This window comes from Anolis sagrei, chromosome 3 (genome assembly GCF_037176765.1).
Source record: "Anolis sagrei isolate rAnoSag1 chromosome 3, rAnoSag1.mat, whole genome shotgun sequence".
Classification (NCBI taxonomy): Eukaryota; Metazoa; Chordata; class Lepidosauria; order Squamata; family Dactyloidae; genus Anolis; species Anolis sagrei.
The window spans coordinates 240743936-240768002 of NC_090023.1; the positions used below are offsets into that span (position 1 = coordinate 240743936).

Here is a 24067-nt window from a genome sequence, read left to right on the forward strand (position 1 = left end):
TTACGGTATTTGTAAATAAACCTATCGGTGACTCAACCTATCGGCGACTCAAGTGTTCCTGTGTTAGTCCATGAAATCGTGGAGGGGCAATGTTTCCAATGAAACAAGACTGGACTCTGCAAAGAAATATTGGCTACATCTAGCAAGAAGCTTGTTTCAGACACAGCTCAGAAGGGTGGAGATCCAGGTTGCTCCTCACACATATATCACGCACAAGCAACCTGGGACTGTCCCTGCCAAATTATAACAGTTGCAATGCTATACTTGAAGTATGAAGGCATCTTTGGAGGCAGTTTAATGACAGGTTGCTGTGAGTTTTCCGGCCTGTATGGCCATGTTCCAGAAGCATTCTTTCCTGACATTTCACCCACATCTATGGCAGGCATCCTCAGAGGTTTAAGGGTAGCATATTTTCCAACTGTTACAATTTGGCAGGGACAGTCCCAATTAGTGCACTGTTTTTCCAGCTTTTAAAATGTCCTGGTTTCTTTCTCCTTCTCCCAATTTACTCCTTTAACCTCAGCTTATTTCAATTGCTACAAACTGAATTCAAATGCCAATATTAATTTGCGTTCAATTAACTCAGCAGAGGGAAGAAGAGAGAAAAATGAACAGAATCCTTCCTTTCTCTATACTCTCCCAAAAACAACTGGATGCAGCCTTTCTTGGATTTGTTAACTTTTAAATGAATGTTTTAATTTACTGTTTAGTTACTGTTTAAATTGTGATTTTATTGCTATTGTTTGTATGGCATCTAATGATTGCCAGTTGTAAGCTGTCCTGCGCTCTCTTTGGGGGGTGAGAAGGAAGAGATAGAAATGTTCCAAATAAAATAAATAAATAAATCTCCTAATTTGTGTGTTCTACCTCTTTAATAACTTTTGCCATTTTGATCACACTTTGATGTTGCCCATCCACATGCCCCCGTTTTTATCTATAAATGGTTGGAAGGCATGGGGTGGGGGCTACAAAGAATATTCAGCATTATTCCTGTCCCAACCCAAAAGTGTGCTTTCCAATACTCAGGAAACTAAGTCAGGAAGAATAACACAGCAGTGATAGTTTTGCAGCTTTCATACATCCTGAGTGTTTGTGGGAATTATTACCACACAGGAACACATATGGGTTTTCATGCCAAAATTACTTTTTCCAGGTATCCACATGGGTTTATATCCAAAGTTAATGGTTTCAATTTAAATACTGGAGGGGAGGGGGGTCCTCATGTGAATTCACAGAAAGTTATGGGTTTTTGTAGAAAACAGTTTCCACATACAGCGTTCCCTCACTTATCATGGGTGTTGCGTTCCAGGACCACTTGCAAAAAGTGAAAATCCACGAAGTAGGGATGCTATATATGTATAGCGAGTTCCGAGGGTGAGGCAGAAGCGAAGAGAGATTTAAAGGCACCGAGCACTTATTTTCTGCTAGCTATCTCTGCTTTGCTTTGCAATCTCTCTTGACTGGCTGCCTCTCTTCTGAGGAGGAGGGTGAAACCACCTTCCACACTCCATCGTTGCCAGGAGGAGGGATTAGAACGCCACTCTGAGCAATGGCAACCTTTCATAAACTGAGAGGCAAAAACCCGCGAAACAGTGAGTCTGCGAAAAGCAAACTGCAAAGTAGCGAGGGAACACTGTACTCACATTTTTTGTGTAAGATTGTAGGGTGGTGCAGCGGTTAAACTGCTGAGCTGCTGAACTTGCTGACCAAAAGGTCAGTGGTTCGAATCCAGGGGAGTGGGGTGAGCTCCCACTGCCAGTTTCTGCCAGCCTAGCAGTTTGAAAACATGCAAATGTGAGCAGATCAATAGTACCACTTCTGCGGGAAGGTAACAGCGCTCCATGCAGTCATGCTGGCCACATGACCTTAGAGGTGTCTATGGACAACACTCGCTCTTCAGCTTAGAAATGGAGATGAGCACTACCCCACAGAGTTGGACATGACCAGATTTAATGTCCGGGGAAACCTTTATCTTTGCTAAGATTATAGACTTTGGACAAGAAACCAGAAATCTTTCCTCTCTCCCCTATAAAATATATGGCTATATGGAAACAGGGTTTTTATACAAAATAACTAACTCAATATTAATTCAAGAAAGCAGGAAAACAACATAAACTCTTTTATAAGCAAGTGCAAAGAATGGCAGGAAAGTTCAGCTTTTTGAAGCTTCATAGTGACATCTAGTGGAACAAAAGAATGGTGCGAGTCGGCATAATCTCAGGGTATTACGACTCATGGTATTATGGTCATCACTTACATAGCTGGTTGAATACTGAACAAGCTATAGGCCTCATAACACAATATTTTGAAACGATTCTGTTCATTTTGGATCACAATCCAATAAGAATTTCTCTTGTTCAAGTCTTGCTGCAATTTGCATACATGGCATAAAAGTTTATTATAATCTTGGGCATTTTTTCAATGAACAAATAAAGGGGGTGTCTCTAAATTGTTGATAGGTTATGCCACTGTATATTCACAGTAGATAGATCTGGTCACTTAGAGATAACAAATCCATCTGTTTTGTGGAGTGTTCCACTTTGTGGAGGACGACGGTCTATTTGATAGCGTCCAATAAGTGAACTGCTGTCTAGTCCAGACACGTCCAGTTTGAATCTGAAAACTATAGGAATAGAAACCAAAGTCCTCAAAATCCTCATAAAAAATTAGCATTAGAATAGACACAAAGTTCAATTGGTCATGTTCTCCTCTACCATGATGTGGTGCATTCTATCTAAATTATTTTTATTTATTTATTTATTGTACTCTTTATGCACATCCACATTATCTGATTATATCTTTCTTGTTGATTCTTTCCTTTTATGTTCGCTATGTTGGCCATTCAATTTTGAAATCTCAAACAAATGTTTACACTGATGCCCATATCATAAATTCTTGGACCTGGATAGCAAACATTGTTATTTTCAATGGGGTGAAGACAAAATACTGAAAAGAGGGTGTAGCTTGCACAAAAGGTCCTATGCGAATGAATGAATGAATGAATAAGCGAAACAGTGGATAAGTGAAACTGCTTTTATCAGTTCTGTGGATTTGTGGGTTTTATGTATTTACAAAAAGCAAATGTTTACATAATCTGTGTGATGTTGTGTGAATATTACAAACTGCAAAGCAGTTCTTAACAGATATTTAGTAAGATCAAAAGACTATAATATTTGGAGTAAGGAACCAAGTTTCCATAATCATTTTAATGCAGGATCTAATATTATTTTACAAAAGTGATTGAAAAACCAGGCTGATGAAGGTTAAAATCCTATATATTTTGGTGCGTATATGAGTCGTGTCATGTGTTGTTGACCCCACAGTTGTGCAATCAAATGAACAACAGGCTCCACAGCCTTGTGTTCACCTGTTATACAACAGCTGATTGGTCTTCCTCCCACCTAGTCAAAAGTGAGGGACAGAAATGTGCATGTGCCTGTGGAACAACTTGCCATACTGGTCCCACAGTTACACAACTACTGATAAAGAACTACCACATGTTCAATGATTTCTATGGTAGACTAGTGTCTTGGTGGTATCCTAGCCTTTAGGTATATGCCAAAAAAATAACAAGTCGCTAAAGTTGTACTTTTCTTGTGGAACACATATTTCTCCAGTGATTCATTTAAAAATACATTTCCTATAATTTTTCCAAACAAGAAAAATTAAAGCAAGTTATCCAACTTCTTAAATGTGTGTTGTTGCTGTGTGGCTTCAAGTCATTTCCATCTTATGGACTCCGTCCAGACCATCGGCTGCTATGCTGACATCCTGGTGTCAGCATAGGGAGAGGGGGGTGTTCACTTTTTTTTTTCTTTGCAAAATTTGGTTAGATGGATTTTGCCATTGCCTTTCCCTGAATGTGGCTTTCCCAGGGTTTCCATGGCTGAGCAGAGAATTTAACCTTGGTCATTAGACCCTTTATCCAATGCACCATACCAATTTGCTTTCTATAGGATGCCAAATGCTACAATGGTAGGTTATGGGGGGAAAATATAGGAAGCCTGAATTTTAAAGCAGACAGGGCAAATGAAAAGTGTCTCTAGATCTAAAGCCTGTTGCCTTCACACCATACTGCTGGTGGTTTGTTAACAGAGTGAATGTAAAGGTTTTAGGTAGGCTACTGTTAGCTAGGGACCTCATCACACTAGAGAATGAATTCACTTTAAATCTGGTTTCTGCAGAATCCTGGGGTTTATAGTTTAGGGAGGAGCCTTTAACAGCTTCACTAAACTACAAATCCCAGAATTCTGCAGGAGGCAGAAACCGGATTTAAAGTGGATTCATTCTCTAGTGTGATGAAGTAGTAGGACAGCTCAAAAGGCACAAGGCATAGAAAATTCAAGGACTTCCATTCCATCACCCTTCACCACATCGAGAATTGCCTTTGTTGCTGTGTTCATCTCACTATTGGATTGATGATCCCTATCTATGGCACTACATGATAACAATCAGAGATGTCATATAGAACAACTATGTCCCATTCAATGCTAAGGCGAATCAGTATTTCATATTCAGCAGGCATGCTATAAATGTAAAGTGATTAAGTTTTCATTTTCAAATACTTTTTATCTAATGCAAAGGTAAATCAAGTCACTTTCCCTTAGGCCTGTGGCATTTGGCTCACTTACTGAAGTTTCGAGTAATTCTGATATGTCTTTGTAATTCAATGCCGTGGGTTTACTTCCTCTTGCTCAGCTGAGCTAATCCAATCACTTGTCACCCTGGCAATCTAATGATACTGCTTCTGGAAGTGAAATGGGAATCAAGCCCAGTTTAGGATGCTAACAGAGTTCAATTGGCACCTTCAGAACTGTGAAACTCACTCCTCCTATCTTTCAGTCTTTGGGAAAATCCATCCCTTTTTTCAGTTTTACCAAGATAACATGTGTACATACATTATGGGTATCTATGAAAGTGCTTAAAACTAGTGTTTCTGGCTGTAAATTAGAAAACAAAGATCCATGTGATAATAGATGGTCACTTGCTTTAAAAAAGCAGATGGATGAATGGATCTGATAGGAGCTTGAAGCTAAAGTATTTCAAGAGCCATATTTTTAAAATTTAGTACAGTCTGCCTTCCTAAGATTGTGATGAAAGGAACTTCACAACAATAAACTAGCTGTTGATAAAACAAAATACAATCATATTTTGATGCCCCTTCTACACTGCCACATAAAATCCAGATTATATGCTTTGAACAGGAAAATAAGGCAATGTAGACTCATATAATAGAGTTATTATATGGAAGTGTAGAAGGGGCCTAACTCCATGTAAACCCAATGGCTAGTGGCAAGAGTAAACTCCCTGAATCAACTGATAAATGTCAAATTAATACTTCTCTTAATGGCATTGATTCCTTAGCTGAGATGAGCGACAATTTGTGTTTGTTTTGTGTTTGTTTTTTCTCGTGTCAGGAATGACTTGAGAAACTGCAAGTTGTGTGGGCTCTGGTTTATCTTTTGTACTTTCTTGCTTCATTGCTTCTTTAGATTTTCAAATGTCTGATTGCCACTTCAACTGGGCTTCTTAGTGCATGCCAAACTAGAACATATCATGTCACTTCAGAGAGTGAAACCAGTTGTCTAGCAAAGGGAGTGGTTCCTACAAGACAATCATGACATGCTCATTGACATTTACTTTAAAATAATATAAATTTAAAACCTGCCATCTCCACTGGTGCTGCTGTGAGCATAAAAGATGTCGGAACAAAGCAAAGCGAAAAGGCACTGGTGGAAACAAAAGGGAAGATCAAGGCAGCTGGGTGGCATTGCAACAGCATTAAAATGCCTACCATTGCAGTGGCACCAAAAGCCTTCTTCTGCAGTCATTTCTATGAAAGCTGCCAAAATGTGTAAAGGCTTCAAAGGGTTGAAGCATGCTGAATTCTTCCCTGCCGCGGTGTCTGCAATGGACACATGGGCTCTTGACGTAACCTTCTTTTTAACTGCATGCCAAATGATTTTAGAAATCTCCCTTGCATTTCCTGGAAGCCTTCCTGGCAGAAATAGCTTGATACATCTGCACAGCTGCTCGGTTGCGCCTTTGGAATGTGGGAAGGCTCTCGTTTCAGGCTGCCCCTCACTGCAACTTCCGTCGTCGTGTGTTTTTCTGTTCTGATGCCGGACAACAACTGAGCATTCACTCTTCTCTGGCCTTCGCATTCCTTAAATTGCTGTATGCCATACAAAACAGTACAAAGCTCTGGCTTGATGTTTCCTCACAGAGTCAAGAGTTCAGTGCCTTTTATTTAAGCAACAATAAGAACAAATGTTTCTAGTCATAGAAACAGGAGGATCTTTGACAGGGAAGTGACCACAATGGCCACCCACTCAAAATCCTGCCCTATACTAAAGCACTCCTGAAAGAGGCCCATCCAATTTCATGGTTCTAAGGGTGACTCACTGGTAGCCAAAGAAGAAAGGGAAAATGAGCCAGAATCCATTCCAATGTTCATTTCTTATGAGTTAACATACTACCAAGAATGTAAACTGATTAGCTAAACTTCATGTTATTGCTTAAGAGCAAAATGTGCATTTGCATTTATGTACCAGAATGCAAGCTTTATAAGCAGAATGCCCCAGAGTTCATCTATAGCACCTGCTAGTCCTTGTAGAAAATATTGAATCAGGTGGACCAACAGGCTCACTCAGTTCAAGGCAGCTGCCTATGGTCCAAAAGAATCCATCTAATCCAGTGGTTCTCAACCTGGGGTCCCCATGTGTTTTTGGCCTTCAACTCCCAGAAATCCTAAAAGCTGGTGAACTGGCTGGGATTTCTGGGAGTTGTAGGCCAACAACATCTGGGGACCCCAGGTTGAGAACCACTGATCTAATCTAAAGGGCCTTTGTTGTCCACTAAGGTTATTTCCAGGTCCCCCTATGGATACTATAATTGGTGCACACTCAAGTCCCATTGTATACATTGGCATAGTAAAATGGTGTCCTTTATATTAAAAAGTGAATAACTCAATCAATTTCTTAAAATCTGGTAATGATAGGCAAATGAGAGACCTATCATTAACTCTAAATTCCATCAAATGGAAACCTGGTTCCATCTCATAGAATCCTGAGAATTGCAGTTTAGGGAAGGGTCCTTAGAATTCCAAGTCAGATAAGCTCTCATGCATATGTGTCAAACTCAAGGCTTGTGGGTCAAATGCAGACTGCCATGTCATTTTACGTCACCCACGAGATGTTCATGCCACCTCCTCTGCCAAGTGCTAGCCCTGAACTATCCAATAGCAGATTGAGACAATTCTTGAGCAGCATCTGCCCTTGAGCCAATCAGCATTGCGGATGATGGTAAAAAGAGTCGGAAGACGGGAAGAGGTTGCCCTCACTTGAGAGGCGCATTGGAGGGGGAAGAAGGGCTCAGGGGTGTGAAGTTGGCTTTGATGGCTGAGGGAACCAACAGCATGCCAGGTCAGCAAGGAAAGGATGTGACAGGCTTACCGAGCTGCCAATCATGAGGGAGGGAAAGGGGAAGGAGACAGGGTAATTGCTGTATACTGGAGAGCGAGAAACAGAGGGCACATGGGAGGCATGTTGTGGAAGGAAGGAAGGAAGGAAGGAAGGAAGGAAGGAAGGAAGGAAGCCAGTCAGCTCGCCTGCCTGCCAGCCCACCCTCAGGAGCAGGCAGGGAAAAAGATGAGGAAGAAGAGGAGGGGAAGCAGTTGGGGAGAGTCAGCTGGGGATGATGGGTGCATGGAAATGGCAGAAGGGGAATGAGGGGAGGAAAGTGGTGCAAGGAGGGAAAGGTGGGGATCACTTTCTCTCTCTGAGGGACAAGGAAGCAATGGAGGACTCCCTGACTGAGGGGGAAAGAGGAGGAAATTGACCCAGAGTTGTGGGGAGAACATCGTCACTTGGAGTGGGTGTAGGAACGGAGGCAGAAGAGGCTAGAGAGTCAAAGAGGGAAGAATAGAGCTAACAATGATGATGATGACAGCCACTTCTTATTATTGTTGTCATAGCCACCCACTATTTTGTTGCTATTATTGTTATTATCAGAGACACTCACAATTTAGTTATTATTGTTATTATCATAGCCACTCACTATTTTTATTGTTCTTACCGTTTATTTTTGTTGTGCTATCACTGATCTAGTGTGGTCTGAGCATTGAACTACAATACTGGGGACCAGGTGTCAAATCCCTCTCAGGAATGATTACCTACTGGGGTTACCCTGGACAAGTCACACACTCTCTACTTTGGAGAACGATCAAGAGAACCCAATGATAGGTTCACCTTAAGAACTGGCATAAGTCAGGAACAACTTGGAATGACACAACATAACTGTACTGGCTGTATGGTGTCTCAGGTTATTTAGCAATATGTTGAGGAGTAGTTCTATTTATAGTCTTACAATTATAAATGGCCCTTAGAAGGCAACTAGAAAGCTGATGTGACTCTCACTGACAATGAGTTTGACACCTCTGCTCTAATACATCACCAGTCTACAAAGCGAAGGATTCCACAAGAGCCATAAAATTGAAACACTATAATAGGATGGTGTGAAGGAGCTCCTCATTCATTAGTATCTTTGCTGTTCACATGGCCTGCAATAACAATCTTGCAATCAAATATTCACAAAGAGAAATATCCACAATGTGCCCATTCACCAGAGCAAGGTGTGGTCGTTATGCTATGGTACTGCAATCTCATGAGCTGAAAAGGAAATGTTCAGGTGTTTATATCTCATCTTGTCCAACCTTCTAAAAATGAAGGGTGGTGTCAGCAAGAAAGGAGAAATCACACTAGTTAACTAGACAACACTAAGGCACCATGTATTCATTTGCTGCCTGGACTGGGAAGCTGTAAAGCCAGAAATTTCTGCTCAGAACGCCAGATATCTGTGGCTGTCAGACTGAAAACCCAATACTAGCCAAGAGGGATCTGGTGAAAACATTCCACTTTCTTTCACCCAAACCATCTTCACTTCCTTTCAGTTGTCTAACAGCCAGAGCACATATTTGCTCAGCATTCCCCTCCCTTTAACAGGTTGTATTAAATAGAAAGTGGTGAGATAGAGGAAGAAGAAAAGCGCTTAGGGCAGTAAAGAAAGGGTTTCATCAGGGATATCCATAAGGGAGTTGCTACAGACTCACTACCATTCTGTTCAAGCTTTGGTACCACTCAGATTGCTGAGAGGAAGTTCATAAAGGTTCTTGCTGATTAAAGGCTGCATGCCAAAGATCACAGCATCATTCCTTTTTTAAACTCCTTGAGGGGGTGATGGCAAAAGCTCTGCTCTTGGCTAAAATTAGCAAGCACAACTGCAGTGCCAGAGAAATCAAGAGGTACAAACAGCACCATCTTTCCAAACCAAGTTACTTTTTTCTTGCCACTATAGAGCTTTAGAACTCTCCACCATAGATGGAAAGAGCTGGGTAGACCAGAATGATCAGACACAGAATTACTGGAAGCAGGCTTGTACAGACAAAAAATTTTCGTGTCAGGAGCGACTTGAGAAACTGCAAGTCACTTCTGGTGTGAGAGAACTGGCTGTCTGCAAGTACATTGCCCAGGGGATGCCAGGATGTTTTGAGGTTTTACTATCCTCATGTCATGGGGAGCTGGAGCTGGCAGAGGGAGCTCATCCGTGCTCTCCCCGGAGTTGAACCTCTGATCTGTCGGTCTTCAGTCCTGCCGGCACAAGGGTTTAACCCATTGCACCACTGGGGGCAGGCAATAATTTGATCCTTTACCTAATGATACTAAAGTTTAGGACACTGCTGAATTACTCTTCGTTAAACATAACAAGAAGAAAAATTCCCCACCTACCCCTAATGTAGTAGATTTCGGATCTATGTAAATATCTGCACTGGACTGCAAAAGTAAAATACAGAAGACTACAACAATTGCTTTATATTCATCTAAAAGATTGTATTTTTCCTGTGGAAAGTGATGTGCCATGACAAACCATTGTCAGTGTCTTGATATTTTAGAAGGATACACCATATACTTACAGTTCTGTTCCAAAAAGACTACTATTTTGACACAAATACATTGAAAAGCATTAACAAATAACTAGAGAATATTAAGTGATTTGATTGAATGGTCTTCATCATGTATTGTCGAAGGCTTTCATGGCCAGAATCACTGGGTTGTTGTAGGTTTTTTCGGGGTATATGGCCATGGTCTAGACCAGGGGTCCTCAAACTAAGGCCCAGGGGCCGGATGCGGCCCTCCAAGTCATTTACCCGGCCCTCGCTTAGGGTCAACCTAAATCTGAAACGACTTGAAAACACATAACAACAACAACAATCCTATCTCATCAGCCAAAAGCAGGCCCACATTTCCCATTGAAATACTAATAAGTTTATATTTGTTAACATTGTTCCTCATTTTAATTATTGTATTGTTTTTAAGTGTTTATTACACTACAAATAAGATATGTGCAGGGTGCACAGGAATTCATGTTTTATTTTTATTATAATCCGGCCCTCCAACAGTTTGAGGGACTGTGACCTGGCCCTTGGCTTTAAAAGTTCGTGGACCCCTGGTCTAGACCATGGCCATATAGCCCGAAAAAACCTATAGCAACCTGGTCTTCATCATGGGTAGGCAATGAGAAGGCACTTGGTGGCCATATGTGATCCATGAGGCACACTTTCCCCATCCTGCTTTAAATTAGCATGCATAATTAGTTATACCCAAGGTTGGCCCTGCTATTAGGCACAGCAAGTTCTTATTTTAAGCAGCAGATCTGGGATGGCTTGAATTGCTAACAATTAGTTTCTTCATTTGCTTTTACTTAATTTGCCATTTGTTCTCCCTTAGATATAGGCATAAAAGATATCTAGGGTTTTAAAAGCAGACACAAAAGCGTCAAGTTGCCTCCTTATAAAGGAGGCATGTGAGCACCTGGGATCATTGTACCTCTTTTCATGTACAGGAATAAGTTTGGAGAATAGTTTGACATGATGTTAAAATGTAGACAAATCTGGGGAACAGGCAAAAAATATCAAGGGAGAATAAGCCCTTATTTATTACTCTTAGCCTCTATTTTTCTTATTTGGGGGGGGGGGGAATCAGATAAAGATGACGTCTGCTCAGATCAGAACAGGAGAAAAACACTGAAATTGAAAATAACAATAAAATGTTACTAGAAATGATTATTCTCCCAATGATTTTTGCTATAATCTCCACTTATATTACACACATTTTTAGATATATATGGGCCACAGTAGCACAGTGGTTAGCAGTTCAGAGGGTTAGCAGTTCAAAGTTGCGAGTCAAGGTGAGCTCCTGATTGTCAGCCCTAGCTTTTGCCAATCTAGCAGTTCAGAAGCATGCAATGTGAGTAAATCAATAGATGAAGGTAAAAGGGCACCCCATGCAGACATGCCAGCAAAACGATTGGAGATGTCTATGGATAGGAGGCTCCTCAGCATGGAAAATGGAACAAAAGCACCTCCCTCCAGACGTCGGAGATGAAAGGAGGAAGGCCTTTACCTTCTCTGTGTATTGTATGTCATTGTTCAATGTGTAAAAGGCACTCAACGTTTGCCTTATAAGTATACTGTAATCCGCTCTGAGCCCCTTCAGGGAGATAAAGCGGAATAAAAATAAAGTGTATTATTATTATTATTATTGACACAAAAACACAGTATGTCACAGCAAATGAGATATATATGCTGGATTTCGTATCAAAAGATCACAAGTCGAACACTTCCCAAGCATCTGGGACTGTGTGATGTATATTATTATTATTATTATTATTATTATTATTATTATTATTATGTATAGTAGAGTGATGGGACAAGAGACACACTCCTATTTTTAAAATATTACAGGCAAAGAATGGCAGACTGAAGAATCTAACAATGTTAATTTAAAATAATGCCAAACAATATAACAAAGAACCACTTTCACCACTGGCCTTAAAATGAATTTGTCATGTAACCTCCTTCTATATCTCCAACCCGTTATAAAAAAATAGATGGAGGGGGGGATTTCAAAGCACCAGTTATTTTATGCTCTGCCAAGTTCAGCCACATCCTGGTGTATTTGAGTGGGCATTAATAGACCTCCAGAAACGATATGCCAACTGGTGTCATTGCACAAATAGAAAACATACTTCAGCCTGCTGCCAAGAAATGTGAGACAGGATTGCTAAATACAGTATAAACAAATGTTACCCTGGAATAGCAAGAGGGGTTAGGCACAAGCCTCAAAGGCAAAAGGATGCTGTAGGTATGAGTTTCCAGCCTCCTTCCCCATGTTAGATTTCTTGCATCCTGGTCTATAATACATCCTTTTGAGTTCAGTAAGACTTATTCCCAAAGAAATAAGTGTAGAATAACAGAATAATGCTACAATCCTATTTGCAATTGAGCTGCAGTGAATTGAATGGGATCTCTAAATATGACATTTGTGTAGAATGGCATTGTAAGACTTCTTTATTTATAATGGAAAGGAAAAAGCATGATAAGGAAGTGGTGTGGGAGCGTGGGAGCGTGTATGTATAAGTAACTCAATTTACAGTGCAACTCAGGCATATCTATTCAGAAGTGGGACACAATGAAACATACTCCTAGCTAGTTTGTAAATAAATGATAGAGGTTAGCGTGTTAAGAACACCTCCCAAAAAGAAGGATATGGTTCCCACACTGTTTTGCAATGTAACCAGTTAATTGTGTTTTCTGAGGAAGCTGGGTAATATATTGTACAAAACACAATGTCATCAATATGCTATACTCCCTAGTGTATGAAAAACATCCTTTGCAAATTGTTTCAAGTGCGTGTTTCCTTAAAGTCATGTAAAGGAAGCACCAAATCTTATTGGAACAATGTAAGTCTTAGAAGAAATGATCAAAAACACTACCTCAATTCAGAAATAAAAGTCCAAAACTGCACAATATCATTGAACAATGAGAAAAAGATAAATTTAGAAGACCAAGATATAAGACATTTGAAACTTGTTTTGAGAGTAACCAAACTGGCATAGTTAGTGTCCACACTGGCTACTGGTTTTGGGACTTTAGTCTATGAAATACTTTTTCCAAATATAACTTTTTCAAACTCAGTGAAAAATGGCCTAAACTGCTGAAACAGACTCAAGAACAAGCCCTTGGGAGTATTTCCATCACCGAGAGGACCTTCAACTCATGATCATGTTGGAATAAGCCACAAGCAAAAGCAAAATAAATGTGGAGATTTTTTTTTCATTGTGTCAGAACATACTGCAAGTCACTTCTGATGTGAGAGAATTGACCATCTACAGAGACATTGCCCAGGGTATGCCCGGATGTGTTACCATCCTGCTGGGAGGCTTCTCTCATGTCCCCGCAAGCTAGAGCTGACAGACAGGAGGTCACCCCATCTCACAGATTCAAACCGGCAACCTTCAGGTCAGCAACCCAACCTTCGGGTCAGCAGTCCAGCTGGCACAAGGGTTTAACCCACTGTGCCACTGTGGCTCTAATGCAGAGATTATTGCTACATATATTTTTCTGGTTCTATTTTCTCCATACTGGTGTTATCTAAATACAAGATTTCTCTCCTGATTCTCAGATTCATCTCTAAAGGCTGGTCTTTCCAAGTAATAGGAGATCCTGTGCTCAAAGAACCTCAGGATTTCCCAGTTGTAGTGTTAAGCTACCTATGATAATAATAATCTGTGCCTCAAATACTGTGATACCTGGCGCATTAGTTCCTCCTGGCGCATGCGAATCCTCTCTCTTTCCATCTGGATCCTTTGAAGTCTCAACTTCTGTTGCTGCTGCTGCTGGGAAGTCAATGCATTCGGCATGTTCAATAAGCCAGCTTGCGGGTTTGGAGTAGGATGGGTCTGCTGGGATATGGTTGTAGTAGGTGCCATTTGTGGCTGGTGCTGGTGATTCATCACTATGGAAAAATTAGAGTTTAGAAATTATTAAGAATAATTCATTCATTTAGACATTCATCTGATGAGTTAGTAAGCCTATAACAATTGTTCTCAGGGGGAAAAAACAAAATCCATAGATGCACACACATAGATTAAAATTTAGAGATTAATAAAATACATTCATATAATAGAAGTAGAACATATGTAACTCAAGCACTTCAGAAATTCGCTTATTTAAAGGTCTCCTAAATTCCATCCTGCATCTTGCTAGTCCATGGATTAAACAAAGAAAAAGCTTCAGGGTCCATCAGAAAAGTTTCTCCTGGAAGGCCCCTCTGATGCTGATAACCCAGTGCATGGTACACCAGACGGGTGGTCAGTGGTAGAAATGCTCTCTCTGATGACTGCCAAGCATGCGGATATGTGAATATGCCTTCAGGTTATCTGTTGACTTGTGCAATCTTATACATTTCAGAGGATTTTTTTAGGCAAGGAATTCTCTGAGGGGTTTTTCCCCAGTTCATTCCTTTAAAATATATCCCTCATCACCTGGTATTTGATGGCAGTCTTCCATCCAAGTACTAGCCAGGACTGACCCTGCTGGGTTTCCTTTAGAGTATTGAACTATCAACTTATTTAACAATTTTCCAGAGTGTTGTTATCCTAGGGGCATTGTAAGCATCATTCATAGTGAATCCCACACCACCACTGAAAACAGGCCCAGTAATGGTGGTATTACAAAAATGGTATCAATAAAAATAAACAATTCACAAACAATTTTTAGTTTTTCTTTACAGCCCCAATTGGATACTAACTTATTATTATACTGTAACTCATGAAATATAACCTACACAAATACCAAAAGGAGAAAAGTTCAAATGTCTGGTATATATACATAACACAACAAGTAATCCCAGGTACAATGTCCTTGTTTCGGGGAATCCTTCTTCAGGTTGCATTAATTACAAGTGATGGTGGTCCCTAACAGATGTCTCAGAAAATGTCTCATACCCAAGCTAGTGCAAGAATAATCAACCAAAAAGAGGCACAGCAAGCATGGAGGACAAACTGCAAAAATTTAGAGTAGGAGGTGCAACTTTGGCCTTAGAGATTTGAGAAAAGAATGAGAACCAATACAGTTGCTATACAATAAGCATTAGGTATCAGCTATGCTTAGGTTCCAGGTCCCCCTTTGTAACGTCCATGGGTGTTCCACTCCCATTAAGAGCAATGACACAGTAAAATGGTATCCCTTACATAAAATGGCAAAATCAAGGTTTGCTTTTTTTGAATTAAAAAAAAAACATTTTCTAGTTGGTGCTAATTGAATATATGGTTGCAAAATCTATGAATATGGAAGGTCAACTGCAGTGAAAACAGTAGTTGTGTAGAAGAATGATAAGCAACACCTGCCAAAATCCCCCCTTTTCACAACTATTAGAGGTACAGAAGCCCTCTACATATATTTTTTTTCAATCTGGTAAGCCTTACCTTTATACTGATAGGTCATAAGGTATGTCATTACCTTACGACCCATCTACATTTACCATTTAATGCAATTTCAAACCAGTATTGAAAAAAGTGGTTTCACTGTGCAGATGATTATATAGGAAATCCCTGAACTAGTTTAAGACCATTGAACGGTACTCACACGAACCACGGAGCACTGGGGTGCCTAAATGGTTTTCTTTTGCCGGAGTTTGTTGTCTATCTGCTGCAGTTTAAAGCTAGGTTCGAACTGCATTACATGGTCAAGATAGATGGGGGCTGTGATAAATGAAATCAGATAGCTTTTCAGCCCTTTTATTTAAACATTTATAGGTCAAATATCAAAGTAGGTAAAATAACTAAAGGAATTAGAACAAGGAAGTTAATCCAAATCTACTGCACATTCATAAGTAAGTTTTTCAAAGGAAAGGGCAATGAAAGCTCTGAAGTTGGGGTCTTGCCAATTTTCCCCTGAACAATCTGTATATACCATTTGAACAAAGAGTGCCTTTCTCCCATCATTCCCTTCCCAGTGGAAATCTTGCAGTCTGTGATTATATTATGTGAATTACAGATTGCTGAAATGGTGTATTTTATAAACGGCTGATGTATTATACCAATTATGTTTCAGCCATGTCAGCATTTCTGTTATTTGCCCCCATTTCCAAAGTCCCCAAAGACATGTGTTGCACCAGCTGTAGACTTGCCTCCTTACATCTTTCAAAGATCCAATAATGGGTCTAGAATTCAGTTTAAGCCTTTTAAAAAATAGTAAGAGGAACGATGCACCATAATCCAAGCACATAGGAAGAGAAGTAACGTTTTATTCAAGCTCAATGACCTTCCCAAGTTAAAAACACAATTAGCCAATAGAGCAACATTTCTCAGCCTGGGTATTGGGACCCCTGGGGGGGGGGGTCATGAGGAGGTGTCAGAGAGGTCACCAAAGACCACCAGAAAACACAGTATTTTATGTTGGTCATGGGGGTTCTGTGATGGGAAATTTGGCCCAATTCTATCGATGGTGAGGTTCAGAATGCTCTTTGATTGTAGGTGAACTATTAATCCCAGCAACTAGAACTCCCAAAGTTAAGGTTTATTTTCCCCAAACTCTGCCAGTGTTCACATTTGGACATATTGAGTATTCATGCCAAGTTTGGTCCAAATCCATCATTGTTTGAATCCACAATGCTCTGCAGATGAAGGTGAACTACAACTCCAAAACTCAAGATCAGTGCCTACCAAACCCTTTCAGTATTTTCTGTTGGTCATGGGAGATCTGTGTGCCAAGTTTGGTTCCATTCCATCATTGGTGGAGTTCAGAATGCTCTTTGATTGTAGGTGAACTATAAATCCCAGCAATTACAACTCCCAAATGACAAAATCAATCTCCCCCAAACCCACCAGTATTCAAATTTGGATATATCAGGTATTTGTGCCAAATTTCATCCAGTGAATGGAAATACGTCCTGCATATGAGATATTTACATTATGATTCATAACAGTAGCAAAATTACAGTTATGAAGTAGCATCAAAAATAATTTTATGGTTGGGGGTCACCACAACATGAGGAACCGTATTATGGGGTCGCGGCATTAGAAAGGTTGAGACACACTGCAATAAGGGAAGAACTGAAATTGAATTGCAACTTGGGCCCTGAAATAATATGTAGAAATATATTTCTCTATGTGCCTATTGTCCTAATCATGGGAGGTTTGTTGGGGATAATCAAAATCAACATTCTGAACAGAAGGCTATTGGTCTAGTCCCTTCTGTCTCTGGAATAAAACAACCAATTTTGTGGTTAAACTTGAATCTGGTTTGAGAGACAAAGAAATCTGTACTTCCCTACATGGCATGAGAATTTCTTTAAGAATTCCCTTAGAAGGAAAAAAAAGCTGAGTGGAGGAACAAAGTTCAAAGCTGTGCTCAAACTGGTATTGATGTATAAATTCTTTAAAAACCTAGGACCTAAGTGTGCAGTCTGGAAAAGTTCCTTTTTTGCCAGACTTTCAAAATAGCAATAAGGCACAATTGAAATTTATGAGATGCAGGGCTGACAATCGGGAACTACAGGTTGCGAATCTCTTATCCAGAAATCTGAAAGGCTCCAAAATACAAAGTTGTTCTTATGGGTGGCTGAGATAATGACATATTATGGTTCAATGTATACAAATTTTATTTCATGCACATAAGTAGAAAATTCTTTTCATGATTCATAACAATGTGATTAAGAAATTGAAGTGTGATGTGCTCCAGAGGCCATTTTATATAGAGAGAAATTGATGATACAAATGAATGACACAAATCAACACAGGTGCTAATTGTTTATGACATAGGGGATTACAGTTTTAAAAAATCAATGTCAGCAGAATCTAAGTACAGTTGTGGGTTAAAAAACAACCATCCCATGTCTAGTTCACTGCAAACTGGCCATCATCAAGTATCAAGCAGAGCAGTCTGATGAAAAACATATGTCTGCAGAGGTAGGAAAGAAACGCAGTCACATTATACTTCTGACTTAGTCACGACATTGTGAAAAAGGAGTGGGACTGTCTCTCCCCCCAACTTTTGCTCCTGCCAACAAAGAACTGCTTGTTTCATTTGCTTCCCAGAAACAGCATTAGTCTTCCAACAAGGTCAGCAAAAATATTGCTTTTTAGTTCAGAGTGCACTGTGGTCCAAAAGTCTGCAAAGTATTAAACAAAAATGCTACATGCCCCAAATGCACAGACAACCTTCTATTCCAGAGTAGGAAACCGAGAACAACTATGGAGAAACATTCATCCACTAGGATCTAAAATAACAAACATTTAGCAACATTTCCCTTCCTTGTTGATTTAGACTTAGAGGAGTATGTACAATGAAATAGGCAAACTGTGCATGTGTAGGTGCAGTGCCATTTGTTTCATAGAATCATAGATTCACAGAGTTGGAAGAAACCACAAGGGCCAACTTCCCGCCATGCAGGAAAAGCACAATGAAAGCACTCCTGACAAATGGCCATCCAGCCCCTGCTTAAAAACCTCCACAGAAGGAGACTCTGCTGCATTCTGAAGTAACATATTCCACTGCCAAACAGCTCCTATCATCAGGAAGTTCTTCCTAATGTTTTGGTGGAATCTCTCTTCCTGCAGTTTGTATCCATTGCTACATCTCCATTCTCCTATCCACTGTCCCCTCATCTCCAGGGTAGCAGAAAACAATATTGTCAATGCTGGTGGTCTTTGCTTCTTCCAGCATGCTGACATTTGTCTGCCTGTCTACCAACCTACAACAACTGTGTAGATACTCATACAATGGAGATTCAAAGCCAGGATGTCCCTTCACTTTCAAGGCTATGTCTGTCCATTCTGTCACATTGGATCCCATAAGTTTATTGCCACTTCTGCTGGAAGCAGGAATGTCTAAACCAGTCTCCAGGCAATAACACAAAATCTTTTAAGCCAGGTCTTTTATTAATAAAGGGGGAAAGCATTTGTACAAAATGGGCAGAAATGATTTAAGCTGTCTTGTAAATTAAACTTTCTTTACCAGGAAACAACCTCTAATTTTATTAGTCATCCCAATCACATCTGGCACCTGTCAGTTCCTTTCAGGATATCAAGTGATCGAGCACAGCTTGAAACAGGAAGAGGTTTCACAGCACAGGTGGAGCACAGATATAGCCAAGCTGGGATAAGGGATAAGATGTTCCTTCTCAAAATCTCAACAAACACCCATTTCATCAAAGACAACTCAGTTCTCCCTTATCTCTGAAGGTTCCATATAACTAATGCACGTAAATCTAAAACATCTTTACCTCTGAAGGTCCTATCCCATTTATCATGGCAGGATATGGAAAGTATGGGTTGGCTATTTATTGTTGCTATACACTATGTTTTATTTGTAAAACTTCCTGATAAATTTAAGGAAGGAAAAGATGGGGGAATGCAGGCATGTATGGAAAGCAGCCTCAAGGTGGATACTTTCCAACCACATCTGTAGTACTAGTTAATTTATTTATTTACTTCCTATATTTATACCACGCCCTTCTCACCCCCGAGAGGGGACTCAGGGTGGCCTCACAAACACAATACGGTGTCATCGTAATAAAACAATCAGCAATACATTAAAATATTAAAAATAATAAAACAATAATTAAAACAATTGATCAACACACACCTATCAGAGTCTAAAATCCAGTCCGGGTAAAATCATTGCTATAGTGTTAAAATCTTCTTTTATTTGCTGCTCACTAATTGAACGCTTGGTCCCAAAGCCAGGTCGTGATATTTCTTCTAAAAGACAGGAGGGAGGTAGCCATTCTGATGTCTCTCGGGAGAGCGTTCAGAATAGTTTCTCTTTGACCTATCATTTCTCTCACTCCAATGGAAAAATAACAGACATTAAAAGATCTGGAAAGAAAAGCTAGTGATGTAAGTTTAAGTGTATCAGAATGTCAAAGAATAATTTTATTTTAAATACCTAAATGTGGGGAAAACCATAAAATATACTTAAGTTATTGTCATGTATCATGTTCTGTAGTTGAGGGTGGTTGGTGGTGGCAGGCCTATCAGTTGGTGATGGAAGGGTTAATGTAAGTCTTAGTTCTAAAGGGTTGAGTAATCTGTAAGTAAGAGTTCATGGGTGAAAGCAATTAAAAGTGGAGGTATACAAGAGATGGACTTATTTATTTATCGTGTCATCAGCAACCATTGTATTACAATTCTAACAAAGCAAAACAAACACACAGATTAAAAAGAAAAAGGGGGAAAAACACACACACACATTTTGCAAATTTGGTATTTGGTTAAACGTCCTTTGACCAGTATCTGGCCACTTGGAGTGCCTCTGGGGTTGCCGCAAGAAGGTCCTCCATTGTGCATGTGGCAGGGCTCAGGGTGCATTGCAGCAGGTGGTCAGTGGTTTGTTCTTCTCTGCACTCGCATGCCGAGGATTCCACCCTGTAGCCCCATTTCTGAAGGTTGGCTCTGCATCTCGTGGTGCCAGAGCACAGTCTGTTCAGCGCCTTCCAAGTCTCCCAGTCTTCTGTGTGCCCAGGGGGGAGTCTCTCATCTGGTATCACCCATGAATTGAGGTGCTGGGTTTGCGCCTGCCACTTTTGGACTCTTGCTTGCTGGGGTGTTCCAGCGAGTGTCTCTGTAGATCTAAGAAAACTATGTCTTGATTTAAGTCGTTGACGTGCTGGCTGACACCCAAACAGGGGATGAGCTGGAGATGTCTCTGCCTTGGTCCTTTCACTATTGGCTGCTACTTCCCGGCGGATGTCAGGTGGTGCAATACCGGCTAAGCAGTGTAATTTCTCCAGTGGTGTGGGGCGCAGACACCCTGTGATAATGCGGCATGTCTCATTAAGAGCCACATCCACTGTTTTAGTGTGGTGAGATGTGTTCCACACTGGGCATGCATACTCAGCAGTAGAGTAGCATAGCGCAAGGGCAGATGTCTTCACTGTGTCTGGTTGTGATCCCCAGGTTGTGCCAGTCAGCTTTCGTATGATGTTGTTTCTAGCGCCCACTTTTTGTTTGATGTTCAGGCAGTGCTTCTTGTAGGTCAGAGCACGGGCTGCAGCTCAGTGTTTCAGGATATAAGGAGCTAGCCTTGGGACTGATCTTCGGGAGAAAAGTATTTGTCTTATCTTGGTGGTAGGTGCTGCTGGTTTTCCCCCAGGTTTGCGGATTGTCAGTGTCCTGACCTGTATCCTGAAACTTTGGAATCCTGGAACCTTGAACTTTTAGACTGGCTTTTGACTATGGTATAGACTCTTGATCCTTGGACTTTATTTAGTCAACCCTCGGCATTCGACCACTGGACTGGACCTTTTGACTACGGAGTTATCTTGAACCTGCAACAGTATCTGCTGTTTTTGTTTTGTATTCTGTGGCTGAGTGCTATCTTTTGTTTTATATTTTGGACTATGAAAACTGCCAGAAAGTAAGTGCTGTTTTAATTAAATTGTTTAACACAAACTGGGAATTTGGTTCATCTCTGCCTAAATAAGGCAGAGCCCTGGCAACGTGACAGTTATCCCTGTCTACTGTGATGTTTAAAGAACACAATTATACAGACAACACCACCAATTTACACATTTAAGGATTAATCAGGATTGGATTATTTCAAAATATGCACATTTCTATTCATACACATGTGTACATTGGGAGTAGACTTGTGTGCAGTTTTCTTTTACTCCTTTTTCTTCAGTACTTCAGGAGCTCGTAACGATAAGGGCCCTCCCGGTACAAAAAACCCACCCAAACACAAAAGCAAGCGGGAACCAATCTCATCTCCTCCTCCCTTATTCAGCATCACAGTTGAACCTTTTTGATTTTCCTTTATTTTCCTGATTTATTATTTTTTTGGTGGAACTGACTGGGAGTTGGGAATCTGAGAAACGGTGGGTAGGATGCAAGTGCGTATTCGGGGATTTTCACCCTTTTTGCTTTTTCTCCTTCCCTTCCTTTTCTTCAGGAAATACATCTACAAGATTATCATTAATAATAGTAATCCCAGCAAACAAAAAGAGAAGCCTACCTCTCCTCTAGAATAGAAACTAGAAACAGCTTTAAGGATGTAAAACCCAAGGAGAAAGGAAATTGCAGCCCTGCAGGCAAGTGAGGGGATTTTTAAGGTAGTCTGGGGAGGACTGCTCAACTGGGCTCCAGGTCATCGCTCTTCCTTCCCTGGGCCTCCTTCAAATGCCTTGGAAAGCTGCTGGTGTTAAGAAAGTGTGCACACCAGACTCTCCTCTAGAGTAGAACAGCTTTAAGAAGAAGCAAACCCAGTCTCCTCCTCTACAAACAGAAGGGAAAGGATCCATAAGCTTAAGAATGGCAACTCTGGTGCTTTTTAAAATCTGGGTCTTAATGAAGAATATGGAAGGGGAGCCTGTGGGAAGTCTCCCCCGTAATAGGTTGGATATGGTGCTTTCTTAACCCTGTTGCTGACACCCAGGCTCCCTTGAAGGGATGAAAGGAAAGGCTTCCAGGGGAAAGAGGAGCGTCGTAAGTTTCCCATTGCCACCAATGGGCTGAAAAGAGCCATTTGTTTCAAATGCTGAACAAAAACACCCATTCGGCAGTGTGCCCATTTTCAGAGAGTGCTGGAACATGGATATGGGGGGCTTCTGGTAACCAGGAAGCAGAAATGGATAGCGACTCACCCAAAATGCACAAGCCTAATTAGAGAAAAGAAAGCAATTTGCATTTCTGTGTATTCAAAGTAATTTTTGCGTGTCCAATGAAGTACTTACATAACACTTGTAAATCACACTTTTCTACTGAATATTCTTACGGGGAAGATTTACAAAGGAATAGACATATTAATAGCCAGGCCAACTAATTATACACTGAGGCGAATCAACTTCTCATATGGCAGTTTTCACCAAACCAGTGTGAAGCATTTTTTCAGAAAGACCTTGCAGTTGGTGCTATCATATTGTAATTAGTAGTAATGTGTGGGAAGCTCCCCCAAACTGTGCCTCTTTTCTATGTATGTCTCTCTGTGTGTATACATATTACACATAATATCTGCCACTGATAATAGAATCAGTGACAGCTGGGGGCTTCCAGTAAATCTGCTCTGGCATTTGATCTGAACATTAACAGAACTATCCAAGGTGCTGAACTTTCGGCACCAAAAATTCTTAGATCTTGGATATGTTCTATAAAGTTCAGACTGTCATGGCTCAAAGTTATGGAATTATGGAAGTTGTTGTTTTATAAGGCCGTTAGCCTTCTCTACCAAAGAGTGCTGGTACCTTACCAAACAACAATTGCCATGATTTCATACAAGTGAACAGTTAACCCCTAATTAAGCACTTTTTAGTTAGAGGGATTAGTATTTTGTGTACCGTTTTTGGGGAGTCAGTCTAGACAGCCTCTTTGCATTTGAACCCTCCATTACCCTGCCCTTTTAAGAACCCCCTCAGGGGCAAAGCCTCTGACAAGGCACTTCTGGTTCTTAAAAGAGTCAGCCTTTTCATGCCAGGAAAGGGAAGAGAGAGGAAGGCCAGTCGGAGCTGTATGAGCTGTATTCAAGTCCTGTCGGAATGGTATTCAAGTTCAGTCAGAATTAAATATTAAGACTATCTTAGAGACAGTTGAACACCAAACAAGAAAGAGACAATAAGAAGAAATAAAGATTCAAGAGCCTCATTTTGGCCAGAACTGTGCCTATCTCCCAAACACTTTACCTCTTCTCATCATAAAGACTTTGTTGTGAGACCCAAGAGGAGAGAAAGTCTAAAATTCTTGTCAGCTAATAAATTCATGTTTGATTCAACAATATAGTCTCCAATCTGTTCCCTGTGCAGCCAGTTCATCTTTCAACTAGTTAAGAGAATGTGGGGGGCAAAACAATGACTGTTTTTATATATGCCCAATGAAGAAAGCTCTAGTACATAAAAGGACGCATTGCAAATGAATCTATTGCATTTGAAAGTCTCACAAATGCTTTCTTAAAAGGCACTCTTCCCCTCCTCCCAACCACCTATATTACAAGTAGTTGCCCTGCTGCTATTTGCATATGTGAACTAGCCCTAAACATTACCATTTTATCAACAAAATAGTGCCAACAAGATGAGCTTAATACTGCTGATGTAGACCAGAAGAGAAAATGTTTTGAGAAACAAAACTGTCTGGAGTGTCAGAGAACTGCTGCAGCAATGTTTGCAGGCGGGGCTCCTGGCCTGACAGCATACTTCTCCTTGACTTTTCCAGCCGGGCATTCAGCTTAAGCATTGGA

At 40.5% G+C, this 24067-nt stretch overlaps 1 protein-coding gene across 1 annotated transcript in view; it reads right to left on the bottom strand.

Annotated features, from left to right (window-relative positions):
• Positions 1-24067, bottom strand: part of WWTR1 (WW domain containing transcription regulator 1) — a 96356-nt gene that overhangs the window by 6253 nt on the left and 66036 nt on the right. Inside the window, exon 3 of the mRNA XM_060767737.2 lies at positions 13648-13853. Within this exon, the coding sequence (XP_060623720.2) occupies positions 13648-13853 (206 nt within the window). The remainder of the gene's footprint in view (positions 1-13647; positions 13854-24067) is intronic.